This window comes from Dipodomys spectabilis, unplaced genomic scaffold (genome assembly GCF_019054845.1).
Source record: "Dipodomys spectabilis isolate Male_0828 unplaced genomic scaffold, ASM1905484v1 ptg000728l, whole genome shotgun sequence".
NCBI classification, from domain to species: domain Eukaryota; kingdom Metazoa; phylum Chordata; class Mammalia; order Rodentia; family Heteromyidae; genus Dipodomys; species Dipodomys spectabilis.
In genome coordinates, this window is record NW_024871405.1 from 808,194 (window position 1) to 823,937 (window position 15,744).

Sequence of the window (15,744 nt, forward strand, 5' to 3'; positions counted from 1 at the left end):
AAAAAGCAATATTGTGTCAGCGGAAGACATTTGCTGAAAGGTTAAACCCACATCCGGCAGGGATGCCGGCGGGCGCTCGGCTGGGTTTGCGGGAGCCCCCCCCCATGAAGCCCTGGCAGCCTGGACTTGCCTTGTGAGGGTCTCCAGCACCCCACACGGGAGGGGGCTTCGGCAGGCCTGGGAGCTGGGACTGAGGCCAGCCCCCGCCACCCCCTGGGGCCATCCAGGCTGGGCAAGGGGTGCTTGGTGTCCACCGGCGTTCAGGAGCCGGGCACCTGTGTGAGGACCTGGCTGGAGTTGTGGGTCCAGGAGCCACCTGGGGCCAGGCCCAGCACCATCCAGACTGTGTGGGAAGGGGCTGTGATTACTGGCGTAGCCAGGGAGGTGGGTGGGGCCCCACAGGGTGTGGCTGGGGAGGCGTGGCGGGGGGCGGGGCAGTGGAGGCTTCAGGGTGCGTGGGCCACGTGGGTGCCTGGGGGGGGGAGGCGGCCCAGCACACTGGACTACACTTAGGGCGTGGGGGTCTGGTGGAGATGGCTGGCCGGGGAAAGCTGGTGGAGAAAGACCCTGCCACCTGCCTTCCTGGGCCTGCCTGCCATGAAGGTGCAGGGTCACAGGGACATGCCCCGTGGGGAGCCCAGCACCGCCCCCCCACCCCCCGCCCTGCACTGGCGGGGCTCTGGGCACCTGGCCCCTGCTCTGCAGAATGCAGGCCAGCCCCCGGTCCGTGAGCCGCGGGGCCGCTGTGATTCAGAGCAGGTGCCGGCCACAGTGGATGCAATTAGACGTAATGGGACAAGCCCTCCCCCTCCCCGCTCGCTGCGCCCACCCCCGCCGCCCTCAGGCGATGCAGGCGGGGAGAGGAGGCTCGGGAGGTGGGAGGTGGGGGGACCCAGAGGGGCTCTGACGTCAGCCCAGCCTTTAAGAGGCTGCCGGGCCGCCTGGCCAGGGCTGTGCGACGGAGCCCCGGACCACCCAGCCGCGCCATGCCCACCCCCGGTGCCGCCGCGCCCCAGCCCAAGGGCTTCCGGAGGGCCGTCTCTGAGCTGGACGCCAAGCAGGCGGAGGCCATCATGGTGAGAGGGCCGCTGCACCCCGGGGGCCGCCCGCCGGCCCAGCGTCGGCCTGAGGGTGGCGGGTGGGAGGTGCGGGTCCCACCCTAACGGACATCGCCGGTGCCCTGCCAGTGCCCTGCTGCGTGGAGCTGGGCGCTGAGCATGCCAGCCTCTGGGCTCCTGGCCCATACAGGCGTGGGGGTCCTCTGTGGGCCCTTGAGGGAGCTCCAGGCTCAAGACTGTGGCCGTGGCCTTCCAGAGGCTTCTTCCCTCCTGTTCCCCCCACCCCGTCCCTTTGCCCCTCCCCACCTGCCTTCTCTGCCCAGCTGTCAAGCGATGCCCCCCCCCGTCCTTGCTTATGGTAGGGTCCCTGCAGTGGAACAGGTGCCCAGGTTTGTGCACCAGAGGCGTTTGTGCTCTGGGCAACCTTTGCCCCTCTTTCCACCTGTCTGTCCTCCTCATCCAGGCCTTTGGGCCCTCAAGGCTGGAGCCCAGAGGAGGAGGATGTGTGTGTGGGGGGGTGCCAGGTCACCCTCTGCAGGGCTGGACAGTTGGGGCTCCTCGGCCCACCAGCGGGGGATCTCTGGTCACCCGCTGCTAGCCGCACACGGATAGATCTCATGGAAACGAGGTGACACCTGCAGAAACCCGGCTTGCAAGCCCTTCTCAGAGGGTGATGTGGGCTCAAGGGCGCCCCCTGCAGGCTTCCAGCGGGAGGAGTCTCCAGGACTGATCAAGCGCACCCCCCCCCCCCCCCGCCTCTCCTCCCCCCTCCCGCCTCTCCTCCCCCCCCCCCCCCCCCGCCACTTCGTGGTGCTCAACACAGCCATGGATGGGTCCACAGCCCCCACCCCGAGGCACGGAGGGGCTCCTGCAGCCCCTCCACTGCCCAGGCCTGAAGGGCGCGGGGAGAGGACTGTGTTCTCTTACCAGAGTACCCAGAACCTTCTGGTTCGTTCAGTCCCAAGGGATGAGGTAGACAGGCTCGTCTGCCCTGGGCAGCTCTGGGGGGTGGGGGAGGGGTGAGGGACACGGCTGGTCAGCAGTGCTGTACAGGGGCGACCTGTGTCCAGGCTCTGATGATAGCCAAGGATGAGGAGGCAGACAGGAGGAGGAAGGGGCAGGAGGCCCTGCAGAGACAGCAGCGGGGTGGCAGGAGGTGGGGTTTTGTGAGGGATTCCACGGGGGGAAAGAAGCAGCATGGGGGCACAGGCTGGGTCACCTGTGGTGAAGTGTGCTGACCCTACCTCACCGGGCAGGGCCAGGCAAGTGCAGGCAGGGAGCCCCCAGGCCCCGGCAACCCGTCGCTCCGGCAGCCCCCAGGAGCACTGCCACTCTGTCCTGGAGGGGGGGCATCTGCCAGCTCTGTCCTCAGGCATCTCCTGAGCCAACCTGCCCCCATCCCTAATCTGCTTGGGGCCCGGTCTGGGGACGGGGGACACAGCACCTCTGCCTTGGGAGCAGGCACCCCTCCCTGGCCTCTTCCCACCCAGCCTGAGCCTGAGCCTGCTCCCGGCCCCACGGCATACGGAAAAGGTGCCTCATAGCCCGCTCATGTCGTCCGTACCCACTTCCCAGGGGCCATGGAGTAGCCTGGGCCTCGGGGCCTCTGTGGGGCTGGGAGGTGGAGGGGCGGTACACCTGTCCCTGTCCCCCGCAGTCCCCGAGGTTCGTTGGGCGGCGGCAGAGTCTCATCGAGGATGCCCGCAAGGAGCGGGAGGCGGCCGTGGCGGCTGCAGCGGCCTCCTCCTCCTCCTCGGAGCCCGGGGACCCGCTGGAGGCCGTGGTGTTTGAGGAGAAGGAAGGGATGGCCACCCTCACCCTGCTCTTCTCCCTGCGGGCTGCCAAGCCTTCCTCACTGTCTCGGGCTGTGAAGGTGTTGGAGGTGAGGCCTGCGGGCTGGCTCCAAGCTCGGGGGGTGGGGTGGAGGTGGCAGGGGACACGCTACACACATGGACAGGGCCCTGGAGGGGCGGGTTTGTGTCCTGCAGTGTCCTGTGTCATCTTCACCCTGTCCTCCTCCCGCTCCGTGCCTGGGCTGGAGGCTGCCCATGGCTAAGGTGGCAGCCGACTGCATTCTGGCTGTGGCCTGTGACCTGGCTCCGGGGAGACATTTCCAAATGACATTAGAACCAGACTCTGGGTCAGCTCCCAGATGGGCCATGCGGCCCAAGGGTCTGGTTGCCAGGCAACAGGAGCTGGAAGTGGACCTTGATGTCCCTGGACACCCTTGTCACTGTGCCTGGACCCAAGCTTCAACAGGCAGAGCCTGGGCATGGCTGACACAGACAGGGTGTCCAGAACAGAGCTCTCGGGCATGGCCCGGGCAGCTCCTGGCTGCATGTAGGAGACAAAGCATCTGTGCCAGAGGCCAGCCTGTGCCCTGCAGCTGAGAGCCTCTGACTCAGCCAGCACCGGCGCTCACACCGGTCATCCCAGCTACTCAGGAGGCCGAGACCTGGATCCAAGTTTGAAGCCAGCGCAGGCGGGAAGGTTCATGAGAACTTATCTCTAAATAACCTCCAAAAAGCCAGAAGTGGAGCCGTGGCTCAACTGGTAGGACACTTAGGGATAGTGCCCAGGCCCTGAGTTCAAGCCCCTAGACCTGCACACACACACACACACACACACACACACACAACCTGGCTAGGCCTTTCCACCTCTTTCTCTAGATCTTTCTTTGCATCTCTTTTTCCTCGGTCTACTCTCTCTCCCTACTTTGCTTCCAAAGACATTTGAAGCCAAAATTCACCACCTGGAAACGAGGCCGGCCCCGAGGCCCCGGGAGGGTGGCCCCCACCTGGAGTACTTGGTGCGCCTGGAGGTGCCCAGCGGGGACCTGGCCGCCCTGCTCAGCTCCCTGCGCCATGTGGCGGATGACCTGCACAGCGCGAAGGAGGACAAGAGTGAGGCTGGCTTTGTCCTTGAATGGCCCCGAGGTGTGGGCTGCCATGGGGTGGGGAAGGGGGGGTCACCTGCAGTGTCCACCTCCGAGCCTGAGGATCCCCGAATGGTCCAGCCGCAGCAGCCTCTGTACTCCCCAGAGGCCCCAGGGCGCTTGCCCAGGAACATGGGAATGACACTTACTCCTGACTTTTTGCAGTCCCCTGGTTCCCAAGGAAAGTGTCTGAGCTGGACAAGTGTCACCATCTGGTCACCAAGTTTGACCCTGACCTGGACTTGGATCATCCGGTGAGCCTGTGACCCCAGAGCTTCCTGTCCGGACTGTCGTGTGCCCAAGGCCAGGGGTGGGCGTGGCCGGGGCTGGCCCTGGGCCCTGCCTGGCCATGGGGCAGGGAGGGCAGGACCTGCTTCTGACCAGTGTGTGTCCCTCCGCCACCAGGGCTTCTCGGACCAAGTGTACCGCCAGCGCAGGAAGCTGATAGCAGAGATAGCATTCCAGTATAAGCAGTAAGGGGTGGGGCTTGGGGCTGGGGCTAGGCCCTGGCAGGAGGGGTCAGGGTGGGGGGCTGGGTTAGCCCCTGGCAGGGAGGAGGACAGGGCCTTTGTGGCCCTCTGTAACACAGGGGCTGCGCCACCCACTTGGGGCTCTGAGGCCTGCCGCTGCGGGCTGTTCGGCGTCAGGGCTTCCCCTAAAATTCTCCGGGTGGGCACTGACACCCCGTTGGGGAAACTGAGTCACAAGGGGCTGCATGGGGCTGTCACTGCTGAGAATAGCCCATGCCTGGACGCATGGGAGTCACATGGGTCTCGGCCCTTTCCAGCCCCTGGGGTGGGGTCCCCGCTGACTGCGGACCCCCCACAGGGGCCAGCCCATTCCCCACGTGAAGTACACTGCAGAAGAGATCGCCACCTGGTGAGACCCGGGACCGCTGGCCGGGGCGGGCCGGGGTGTTCGGGAAGCTGCCTCTGGAGAGCCTGAGGCCCGGGGGGGGGGGGGGCGGCGGAACTTCCTGAAGCTCCAACTATGGGGGTATCCTGGGGTATTCCCTTTGGCTGGCGTCTGCTTCAGAAATGGCCCCTAAACCAACACCCACCCGGTGGGGGGGCGCTGGCCGGGGGAGTCTGTGGGAGGCCCTGGGGCCCGGCAGTACCCCAGGCCCCTTGGTCCACAGGAAAGAGGTCTACACCACGCTGAGGGGGCTCTATGCCACCCACGCCTGCCGGGAGCACCTGGAGGCCTTCCAGCTGCTGGAGCGCTTCTGCGGCTACCGCGAGGACAGCATCCCGCAGCTGGAGGACGTCTCCCGCTTCCTGAAGGGTGCGGGCGGGAGGGGGACCCCCCACCCTCCCCCCCACCCCCCACCCCCTTCCCCGCTCCCGGCCCTGACACACGCACGGCCTGACACACGCACGGCCCTGACACACGCACGGCCTGACACACGCACAGCCTGACACACGCACGGCCTGACACACGCACGGCCTTGCAGAGCGGACAGGCTTCCAGCTGCGGCCTGTGGCCGGCCTGCTGTCTGCCCGGGACTTCCTGGCCAGCCTGGCCTTCCGTGTGTTCCAGTGCACGCAGTACATCCGCCACGCCTCCTCTCCCATGCACTCGCCTGAGCCGTGAGTGACACCCCTGCGTGGGCCTGGGGGCGGAGGAGGTCAGACGCAGGGAAGGTGGGTCCTGCTGCCTGGCCTCAGCTTGCCTTCCTCCTCTCTCGGCCTCCCTCAGGGACTGCTGTCATGAGCTGCTCGGGCATGTGCCCATGCTGGCCGACCGGACCTTTGCCCAGTTTTCCCAGGTGCATATGAGGCCTCCGGCTGGGGGGCGGGGGGTGGGGAGCAGACACTTGGGGCTACCCTCTGAGAGGCTCTCCACCTACCACCCTGTGATGGACAGTGCGCCCACAGGGACAGGGGAGCTCAGGAGCAGGGGACAGAGGCTGCCGTGCAGTGTGCAGACCACCTCAAAAATCCAGGAGGCCAAGTGTGCTCCCCGAGAGCAGGTCCTGGCAGGGGGCAGGGAGGGGAGACCTCAGGGCCCAGGCTGCCTCCTGCTGGCTCCCATGGGGTCAGTGGGTCTGAGCCAGATCGCTGTGTCCTCCCTGCCAGTGCGGTGGGTGTGCACACCAGCACCCTGACCTGAAGCACAGTCAGCCTTCTTTTTCCTCCTCCGCCCGCAGGACATTGGCCTCGCATCCCTGGGGGTCTCGGATGAGGACATTGAGAAACTGTCCACAGTGAGTGGCTGCAGCCCGCCCCATCCTGCCCACCTGCAAGGACGGCGCCCTGGCCACAGCTGTCGCATGGATGCATGAAGGCCAAGGCGAGGGCCTCGGTGGGGGCCGCAGGGAGGGAGGGCCTGCCGACCCGCCCGCTGTCCGGCAGGTGTACTGGTTCACTGTGGAGTTCGGGCTGTGCAAGCAGAATGGAGAGCTGAAGGCCTATGGTGCGGGGCTGCTGTCCTCCTACGGGGAGCTCCTGGTGAGCCCCTCATCCCCAGCCCTCGTGGGCTAGGAGTGGGGGGCCCACTCCTCCTGGGCTCCTGGATTCCGGCCCGTTGGGGGAAAGCTGTCTCTACTGGTTCCCATTCAGTGTCGTCCCAAGCCCTGTCCCCATTCCTGACCCCAGTGCCACCCCCCAGCCCTGTCCCGAGTCCTGACCCCAGTGCTATGCCCAGCCCTGTCCCCAGTGCTGACCCAGCCCTGTCCCAGGGTCCTCCAGGCTATCCTCAGAGCACCCCATTCCCTCAGGGCCTGGGCATGGTGGGCTCCGGGACCCTGTGGTCTCCCTGGGCGTGGTGGGCTCCGGGACCCTGTGGTCTCCCTGGGCGTGGTGGGCTCCAGGACCCTGTGGTCTTCCTGGGCATGGCAGGATTGTGACCCTGTGGTCTCCTCAGCACTCTTTGTCAGAGGAGCCTGAGATCCGGGCCTTTGATCCCGACACGGCTGCCGTGCAGCCATACCAAGACCAGACCTACCAGCCGGTCTACTTCGTGTCGGAGAGCTTCAGCGATGCCAAGGACAAGCTCAGGTGGGCAGGGCTGTGGAGCCCCTCACACCGCCAGCCCACACCAGCCAGGCCTGCGCCGCCTCCTGGGAGCAGGGCCAACTCACACGGGAGTGCTCCAACCCTCAGCCACAGCATCCACTTGCTGCAGTGGTCCCCCGAGAAGGGCTCCAGGAAGTGTGAGGACCCCAGGAAGTGTGAGGACCCTGAGGATACGGGGGAGTGTGAGGATCCCAGGGGGTGTGAGAACCCTGGAGAGTGTGAGGACCCTGGGGAGTATGCAAACCCCCAGGGAGTGTGAGAACCCTGGAGAGTGTGAGGATCCTGGGGAGTATGCAAACCCCCAGGGAGTGTGAGAACCCTGGGGAGTGAGGACCCTGGGGAGTATACAAATCCCCGGGGAGTATACAAATCCCCAGGGAGTATGAGGACCCTGGGGAGTATGCAAGCCCCCAGGGAGTGTGAGGACGCTGGGGAGTGTGAGGACCCTGGGGAGTGTGCTAACCCCCAGGGGGTGTGAGGACCCTGGGGAGTATGCAAACCCCCAGGGAATGTGAGGACCCTGGGGAGTGTGCAAACCCCCAGGGGGTGTGAGGACCCTGAGGAATATGCAAACCTTCAGGGAGTGTGCAACCCACCAGGGAGTTTGCAGGTCCCCGGGAGTGTGAGGACTCCAGGGAGTGTGAGGACATATGGGAGTGTGAGGATCTCAGGGAGTGTGAGGACCCAGGGAATGTGAGGACCCTAGGATGTGTGCAACTCCCCAGGGAGTGTGAAGATGCTGGAAGCATGCAAACCCCCAGGGAGTGTGTGGACCCCAGGGAGTGTGAGGACCCCAGGGAGTGTGAGGACCCCGGGGAGTGTGAGAATCCCAGGGAGTGTGAGGATCCTGGGGGTGTGAGGACCCCGGGGAGTGTGAGGACCCCAGGGAGTGTGAGGACCCTGGGGAGTGTGAGGACCCCAGGGAGTGTGAGGACCCTGGGGAATGTGAGGACCCTGTGGAGTGTGAGGATCCTGGGGAGTGTTAGGACCCCGGGGAGTGTGAGGATCCTGGGGAGTGTGAGGACCCCGGGGAGTGTGAGGTTCCTGGGGAGTGTGAGGACCCTGTGGTGTGTGAGGATCCTGGGGAGTGTGAGGACCCTGGGGAGTGTGAGGACCGTGGGGAGTGTGAGGACCCCAGGGAGTGTGAGGACCCTGAGGAGTATGAGAATCCCAGGGAGTGTGAGGACCCCAGGGAGTGTGAGGATCCTGGGGAGTGTGAGGACCCCAGGGAGTGTGAGGACCCTGGGGAATGTGAGGACCCTGGGGAGTGTGAGGACCCCGGGGAGTGTGAGGACCCCAGGGAGTGTGCACACCCCCAGGGTGTGTGAAGACCCCTGGGGAGTGTGAGGACCCCAGGGAGTTTGAGGACCCCTGGGGAGTGTGAGGATCCTGGGGAGTGTGAGGACTCTGGGGAGTGTGCACACCCCCAGGGTGTGTGAAGACCCCTGGGGAGTGTGTGGCCCCTGGAGTGTGGGGAAGGAGGCCTCGGGCTGGGGCAAGCCTGTGAGGCCACCCTCCTGGTGCTGGCAGAGCTGGCGCGTCCACGGGGCTCTGGAGCTCCTGCCGTCTGGGCAGTGGGGACCCGGATGGATGGGGCACAGGTCAGGTGGGGCCATGGGCTGTTGTGGGAGCAGGGTGGGGACTGAGGGTCTGCGCCCCCTCCTCAGGAGCTATGCCTCACGGATCCAGCGCCCCTTCTCGGTGAAGTTCGACCCCTACACGCTGGCCATCGACGTGCTGGACAGCCCCCGTGCCGTCCAGAGCTCCCTGGAGGGCGTCCAGGACGAGCTACAGACGCTGGCCCATGCGCTGAGTGCCCTTGGCTAGGCGCCCGTGCACGGCCCCTCCCCTGCCAGGGCCCCGCCCTGGGGTGCCAGGCCCTTCTCCAACCTCCCCGGGCCTCTGTCCTGCCCCAGAGCCTGCCTGCCAGGAGGCGCCTGTCCCCACCCTGCCCCCACCCCCCTACCCCCCTCCCCGAGCCCCCCTCCCCACCCTCCTCCCCGAGCGCCCCTCCCCACCCCCTCCCCACCCCCCCTCCCCGAGCCCCCATGCGGCCCCCTCCCTGCGCTCCTCACCACGCTGTCTGGTGTCTGCTGTGTGTGTCTGTTCTGCATGCACCCCAGCGCTGCGGGGCCTGCGCTGCCCCCACGCCCGCACCCTCCGCCACACCCCCGTGCATTGTCCAGTAAAGGAAAGAATCTCCCAGCGCTGTCTGGCCTCTGTTTCCAGAGACGACCCTGGCCATGCCCCGTTGCAGCCTTGTTTAGAGGTCCTCTCCCTGGTCAGTCTGGCCGCCATGGGGACCCCGGATCTGACAGGACCCCCACCCCACTTTGCCTTGCTTTCCTGCCCCCCCCCACCAGAATCCTCAGTGGGGCTGTGGGCAAGAGGAGGGCGCCCTCAGCCAGGAGGGGCCGGGGTCAAGTGATGCTCACTAAAGGGGGGGCGGCAGGCCCGCCCCTCAGCATGGGCTCCCTTGAGTGTAGATCGTGAGATGGAGGGAGGGGGGAGATGCGGGTACTCTAGACCCCCACATCCAGGGCAGGGCCCCGGGGAAGGCCCCGAGCTACACAGAGGCACTGGGGAGGCGTCAGGAGCAGCAGTGAGATCCCAGGGCAAGTCCATAGACCCCGAGGAAGAGCCTGGAGCTACACGGAGGCCCCAGGAGGACCCCTGGGGTACAGGGAGGCTCCGGGAAGAACCTGGGGGTATAGGGAGGCCCTGGGAAGACCCCAGGGATACGTGGAAGTCCTGAGAAGAATCTGGGGGTACACAGAGGCCTTGGGAAGAATCTGGGGGTACTCAAAGGCCCTGGCAACACTGAGGCCAGAGCAGGCCTGGGCCATACTAAGGCAGCAGGGGCTGAAGCACAATGTTCTGAGGCACCCCCATCCGGTGGAAAGTTCTAGATTTTCTGGGCCACATATCCAGTGGAAGGCCTGGACATAGTGCCCCTGTGAACCACCCTTGGCCTTGGTGAGATGTTGGAGCCCGCCCAGGCCCCGAGGACAGCCCCGAGTCATGCCGAGGACGCCCGGTCCACGGACGGAGTCCACGAGAGCCTGAGCAGCCGGGCACTGGGGGGAAGGCCCTGAACGGAGCAGGGCCTGAGGACGGGGCGGAGCCCCCTGGGGTGCAGACACTGGCACCGGGGCCCATGGAGGAGGTTTGCACAGAGCTCGGGCCGCAGAGAAGCCAGCCATGCGGGACCCCGGACGCTGGGCCCTGAGTCAGGACCCAGAACGCTGAACAGGGCTGCGGGCACACTTACACACCCGGGAAGGCTCTGTGCAGGGACAGATTCTTCTGTGGAGGGTGTGTGTGTGTGAGATGTTCGATTGTGGGGTTACAGTTGCACAAGTCAGCTGAGGAGACCATTGCTTTGTGTTCAGTGTCATCCCCGCCTCCGCTCCCTCCGGTCTTCCCTCCCACCCCGCACACCGGGGCCGCCGCCGCATGGGCTCCCCTTTGTCCCTCCATCTCTGTGCCTGCTTCCCCTCCCAAAGACGAATGAATGAACAAACAAAACAAGAAGAATACAGCCAGTAGCAGAGCACAGACCTCGTATCTGCTTCCTGGCGGCCATTGTGATGAACCTTGTTGTCCAGGAGGAGAGGATCTGAGGATCAGAGGATCTGAGGCTCAGAGGATCTGAGGATCTGAGGCTCAGAGGATCTGAGGCTCTGAGGATCTGAGGATCAGAGGATCTGAGGTTCAGCGCCTTGGTGATCCTCTCCTGACAGTGTCCTTCCGCCTCACCAAGAGCCAGGCCTAGAGTCCCTGTAACTTATCATTTCCCGGGGGCAGAGGCTGATTGTGACCTAGGGCCTAAGTCACGTTGACTCCCTGGGGAAACCTCAAGGGATAGTGAGGAGGAGGGGGATCACCAGAGAGAGTGAGGAGGAGGAGGATCAGAGGGGACAGGGAGGAGGAGGATCAGAGGGGACAGGGAGGAGGAGGAGGATCAGAGGGGACAGGGAGGAGGAGGAGGAGGATCATGGGGGACAGAAGGTCCTATGGCACCTGGAGACATTGAGGCAGCCCTGAGCCACACTGAGCCTCCCCTCCCCCAGTCACACTGAGATCCAGAGGACCACAGTAACTAGGAGAAAGGTGTGAACCAACCGAGGCCCCAGTGGAGGCCCGGAGTCACAGCCACACTGGAGAAGACCTCCAGCAACATGGTACCCGCGGGAGGCCCAGAGTCACGCTGAGACCACGGGAGGCCGGGAGATCATTGAGCCCTGTGGAGATTCTGAGGAAGGCCCCAAGCCACGCTGACACCATGAAGACGGAGCGGAGCCCGTGGGGCAGCAGTCGGGCCATGGTGACACATTCACGGACACTCAGGAAACAGCTGTTACCCCACGGCTGGAAGAAGGCCCAGAGCCACACTGACATTCTAAGATGCCCAGTCCCTCGAGGTCCTGGGGTGGACCTGGAGATGTCTGAGATGCAGAGCAGTGCTGCGATCCTGAGTCCCCAAGAAAGACCCTGGCCTCCCACAGTCCCCCAAGAATACTGTGCACCCCGTTAAAGCGCAGAGTCCCTGTGGCAGAGACCGGTATTGAACTCCCGTCTGGGGCAGGTGGGGGGTTCTGTGTAAGATCTGGGGAAACGCCTTTGTGAGCCTGACGTCCGCACCCAGTTCAAGTTCAAACCCTCAGCCAGGCTGTGATCCCTGCTGAGCTGGGACTGGGGTGTGTGTGTGTGTGGGGGGCAGCCCTCCGAGCACTGTGGACTGCCTAGAGGGGCCTCTGAGCACCACTGAGACTGAGTGAGGCCATGGGTGCGTGTCAAAGCCGGGGTGACCCCAGGAGACCCACCTTAACTCTCACTGAGACCCCATAAAGGCCACGAGACAGGTCTCAGCCAACCCTGGGTAAGCTGAGCCCTGGGGGGGGGGCTGTGAGCCCCACTGAGACCGGGGGGCCTGTGAGCCCTCTCCCCCAGACTTCCTTCCTGCCCCCTGTGGCCCCCAGCGGGTGTCCTCCATCTGAGTGCCTGCTCTGGCCTCCATCCTGCTGTGGGGCGGGGAGGGGGCCATGGACTCTGTGTTCATGAACGCTGCATCCCTGGTGCCAGGATGAGGCCAGGCTCCTGCCCATGGGGTCCTGCGGCCCCGGCGCCTCCCCACGAGGCCTTGGCAGGCAACAGGAGGAGAGGCCAGGGCTCAGGTACCACGGGCCGGGCAGATGGGCTCCGCACCACGGCCCCTCCACGTGGCGCTGGGGCCTCGCTTCTGCGGGGTGGACGGAGGCCGCTGGACGGGCCAGACAGCGGCACACGGGCCCCCCACAGCCCCACTTCCGGGGCTAATGTGGAAAATGCTCTGGCTGGCTGGGCAGGGGTGCCATCAGCCCCTCATTAAGACGCTAATGACCCCCAGGGCCCCGCACAGAGTGCTGAGCACGGAGATCTTCCTGCGGAGCCCCGGCCCCAGGGAAATGGTCCGGAAAGTGCAGCTTCAGCCCTGGCACCATCTGCCGCGCCCCCTTTGCAGACCCTGAGGGGCCAGGCCGTGAGGGCAGCCGGGGCTGGATGACGGGGACCCTGGGCTATAAAATCCGCCGGAGCCCCGCAGCCACCAGCCTGAACCCGGCCGCCAGCCGCCAGCTGCCAGCCGCCAGCCGGTGCGTGTGCCACCGCCCGCCCGCTCGCTCGGGGAGGAACGGGGGCTTCCTTTAGCACCTTCCCCCCCAGCCTCACCCTCTGCACCCCCCAGGTCACCGTCCTTCTGCCATGGCCCTGTGGACGCGCCTGCTGCCCCTGCTGGCCCTGCTGGCCCTGTGGGGGGCCTGCCCCGCCCAGGCCTTCGTCAACCAGCACCTGTGCGGCTCTCACCTGGTGGAGGCGCTCTACCTGGTGTGCGGTGAGCGCGGCTTCTTCTACACCCCCAAGTCCCGCCGGGACGCGGAGGACACACAGGGTAAGCCTTCCCCCCCCCCCCCCCCTCCGCTGTCGGGCGAGCTGGGTTCCCGGTCACCTGCCCGCACACTGGCTCCCCGAGGACACGGGGCTGGGGGAGGGTGTGGGTGCTGCCCCGGCCCCCTGCACCCCCGTGGCAGGTGCATCTGCGATCCCACAGGGCGCTGTCCCGAGGTCAAGGCTGGCGTGGCAGCCCCGGGGTGGTGCCCGGGGGCCGGCCCTGCGTGGGCGTGCATGCGTGGGTCTGGCTGGGGCTCTGACTGGGCTCTCCTGTGTCTCTCTCCCTCCGCCCGCCCCTGCCACCCCGGGCAGTGGGGCAGCTGGAGCTGGGGGGGGGCCTGGCGCTGGACCTACCCCCGCAGAAGCGCGGCATTGTGGACCAGTGCTGCACCAGCATCTGCTCCCTGTACCAGCTGGAGAACTACTGCAACTAGACCCCGTCCCCACCGCCAATAAACCCTTCCACCAGCCCCGCGAGTCCTGTCTGTGTGTGGAATGTCAGGGCTGGGGTGGGGGCCCTGCCCAAGACCCCTCCCGGTGCACCCGCTAGCCTCCTCCCGGACGCACTCCGTGGGCCGGGGGGGGGGGGCGTGCAGGGGAGCGCCAGGCCCCAGCTGGCGCCTTCTTGTCCCACTGTCCTCGGCCCTCAAGCTCCCTTGTCCCCCAAGGGACCAGGGCCTTCTAGCACCCCACGGCCAGCCCTTCCCAGGCTGTGGCTTCTGTCAGGAGGCAGAAGCTAGGCTGGGCAGATCCCACGGGAGAGGTGAAGATGGGGTCAGGTCCCATGGGAGATGTGCAGAGGCCTCAGCGCCGGGTCAGACCCTCTGAGACGCTGTCCAGTTCCTTGGGGGAGCAGCATGGCTGGCAGGCCCCACGGTGGGGGACATGGGGCAGGGTCCTCAGAACTTCCCCCACGAGGGCAGCTCACCGGAGGCGTCCACAAGACCCTGGAGACGGGCCACGGGGCCGGGTCTCCTGGCTCTCACCTCTCCCCCAGCCGGCCAGGGCCTCGCGCCGGATTCCTTCAGCCAGTGGCCTGGCCGTCCTCCCATGGATCCCCCTAGGCTAGAGCTTGTGCCCCGGCTTGGGGGGGGGGGGACCGCTGGCACGGGCCCCCAGGGAGCACTGGGCTCTCCATTAGATGTCTGGCCAAGGCAACAAGAGCCAGCCAGGACCTACAAGGTCAGCAGGTGACCCCGGCCACGCCAAGGCCTGGGCACCGTCAGCCGCAGGCCAAACCAATCTGCCCTGAAAGCCCCGCCCGGCTGGGCTGGAGATCCAGGGCTGCACCTGGGCCGGCGGCCTGCAGAGCTCAGGCCTCCGAGCTGGGTTCAAAGCCGCCCTCCCTTGGGATGGTTAGGCCAGGGGTCCGCTCCTGCAGGCCCCAGGACCCCTCCCCCTCATCAGCCTCCCTGTGATCAGACCCCCAAAGATGTGGTGGGCACAGAGTAAGCCCTGCCCTTCACGTGGGGGCCAGGACTGGGCTGGGCAGGCAGCTGGGCCCGGAAGCGGAGGGGAGGGGCGGGCTGGAGGCCCGCGCTCACACAAGACTGGGCGCCCTGCTGGAGTGGAGGTACGTGGGTCCCCGTGGAGCGGAGCGGGGAGGGGAAGGGCGTCTGCGGCAGCTGGAGCCTGGGGGTCCTGGGCGGGTGCTTTCCCCTCCCCCAGGGCCAGCAATGCCCCAGACAGCTTGCGAATTGGAGTGCAGGGCGCTGGATTTCATGGGGCCGGACCACGGTCACAGGACATAGGGCGGGCAGGGGCCGGGCCCAGACGCCTTGGCTTAGGGGTAACCCCCCCCCCCCGTGGGGGTTTTGTGTGTGTGTGTGTGTGTGTGTGTGTGATTTCCCACTCATCCAAAACTGTTGTGCTGAGTGCCCCCTTGGCCTGCCTGGCAGGTGCCTGGCTACCGACCCTTCGGAGGGCTTGCCCTTCCCCCCGGTCCTCCTCACCTGGTGCAGGAGCAGAGGCCAGAGACAGCAAGGTGGATTCCCCGCTGCCCACCCCCGAGTGGCTGCATACCTGTCCTGTCTAATGGGGAGCAGTGGGCAAGATACTGGTCAGGACGGCCAGGTGCCGGGGGAGGGGAGCAGAGGCCCTCAGTCTGTCAACGGGCACCGTCCTGAGTGCTGACCCCCGGTAACCTCGCTGCTGGGGGTGGGGGGGGCCTGGAGCCCAGAGGCCCAGCTCAGCAGCCCTGCCAGCCTCGCCCCACCCAGCCAGCCCCTTCAGGGAACCCAAGGACCCCCCGGCCTCTGAGCCTCCGCCTGCCCTGCCTCCTGCGCTCCTCTTGCCCAGGGGCTGTGGCCCAGCTGGGGTGGCGGGTGTGAGAGCCTCCCTCGGGGTGCTGGGCCCAGCCCCTCGGTCTCCCCCTGGTGTCTGGAGGCCCAAGGCCCCTCAGCCTCTCCCAAGAGTAGCCGTCTCTACCAGTCGGGTCTGCTTAGAGCCCAGATGCCCACGTGCAGGCGGGGAGCTCTGCGTCCGTAATGCAGCCAGCGCCTCGGGCCCCCTGTGCGGGCCCCCTGTGCGGGCCCACGGCAGTGCCTGGTCCCCTGGGGCTGCAGGACTCCTGGCACGGGAGGACGGGCACTCGGCACGTCCCCAGGGCGGTATTTGCCTTCTCCCGACCACAGTCAATATTGACTGTCCTCGCTGTCCTCAGGTCTGTGGGGACAGGGGAGGTGGTGCTGGGAGCCAAGGTCGACCCTGCCCTCAAGGACCCGGCTGGGTAGAGGGTCCAGGAGCCAGCCTAGGAGAGGCTAACCGGCGCAGGCCCATGGAAGCCGGCCCTCGCAGATCTCAGGAA

General features: G+C 66.4%; 2 protein-coding genes across 3 annotated transcripts; both read left to right on the top strand.

Moving 5' to 3' along the window:
• Positions 1-986: 986 nt before the first annotated feature.
• Positions 987-8,837, top strand: Th (tyrosine hydroxylase). Of its 2 annotated transcripts, none has more exons than XM_042672592.1 (13): positions 987-1,084; positions 2,712-2,940; positions 3,787-3,961; positions 4,159-4,247; positions 4,399-4,466; positions 4,822-4,872; positions 5,132-5,277; positions 5,447-5,582; positions 5,692-5,761; positions 6,143-6,199; positions 6,348-6,443; positions 6,859-6,992; positions 8,678-8,837. In XM_042672592.1, the coding sequence occupies exons 1-13, from the start codon at positions 987-989 to the stop codon at positions 8,835-8,837; spliced, it is 1,509 nt and encodes a 502-aa protein (XP_042528526.1). The 2 variants fall into 2 exon arrangements, with proteins under 2 accessions (XP_042528526.1, XP_042528527.1); XM_042672593.1 differs by having other exon boundaries at positions 987-1,076; positions 2,716-2,940.
• Positions 8,838-12,744: 3,907 nt separating this feature from the next.
• Ins (insulin) lies at positions 12,745-13,372 on the top strand. The gene is made up of 2 exons (XM_042672618.1): positions 12,745-12,939; positions 13,251-13,372. Exons 1-2 carry the CDS (start codon positions 12,753-12,755, stop codon positions 13,370-13,372), a joined length of 309 nt encoding a protein of 102 aa, XP_042528552.1. The 5' UTR covers positions 12,745-12,752.
• The last annotated feature ends 2,372 nt before the right edge of the window (positions 13,373-15,744 follow it).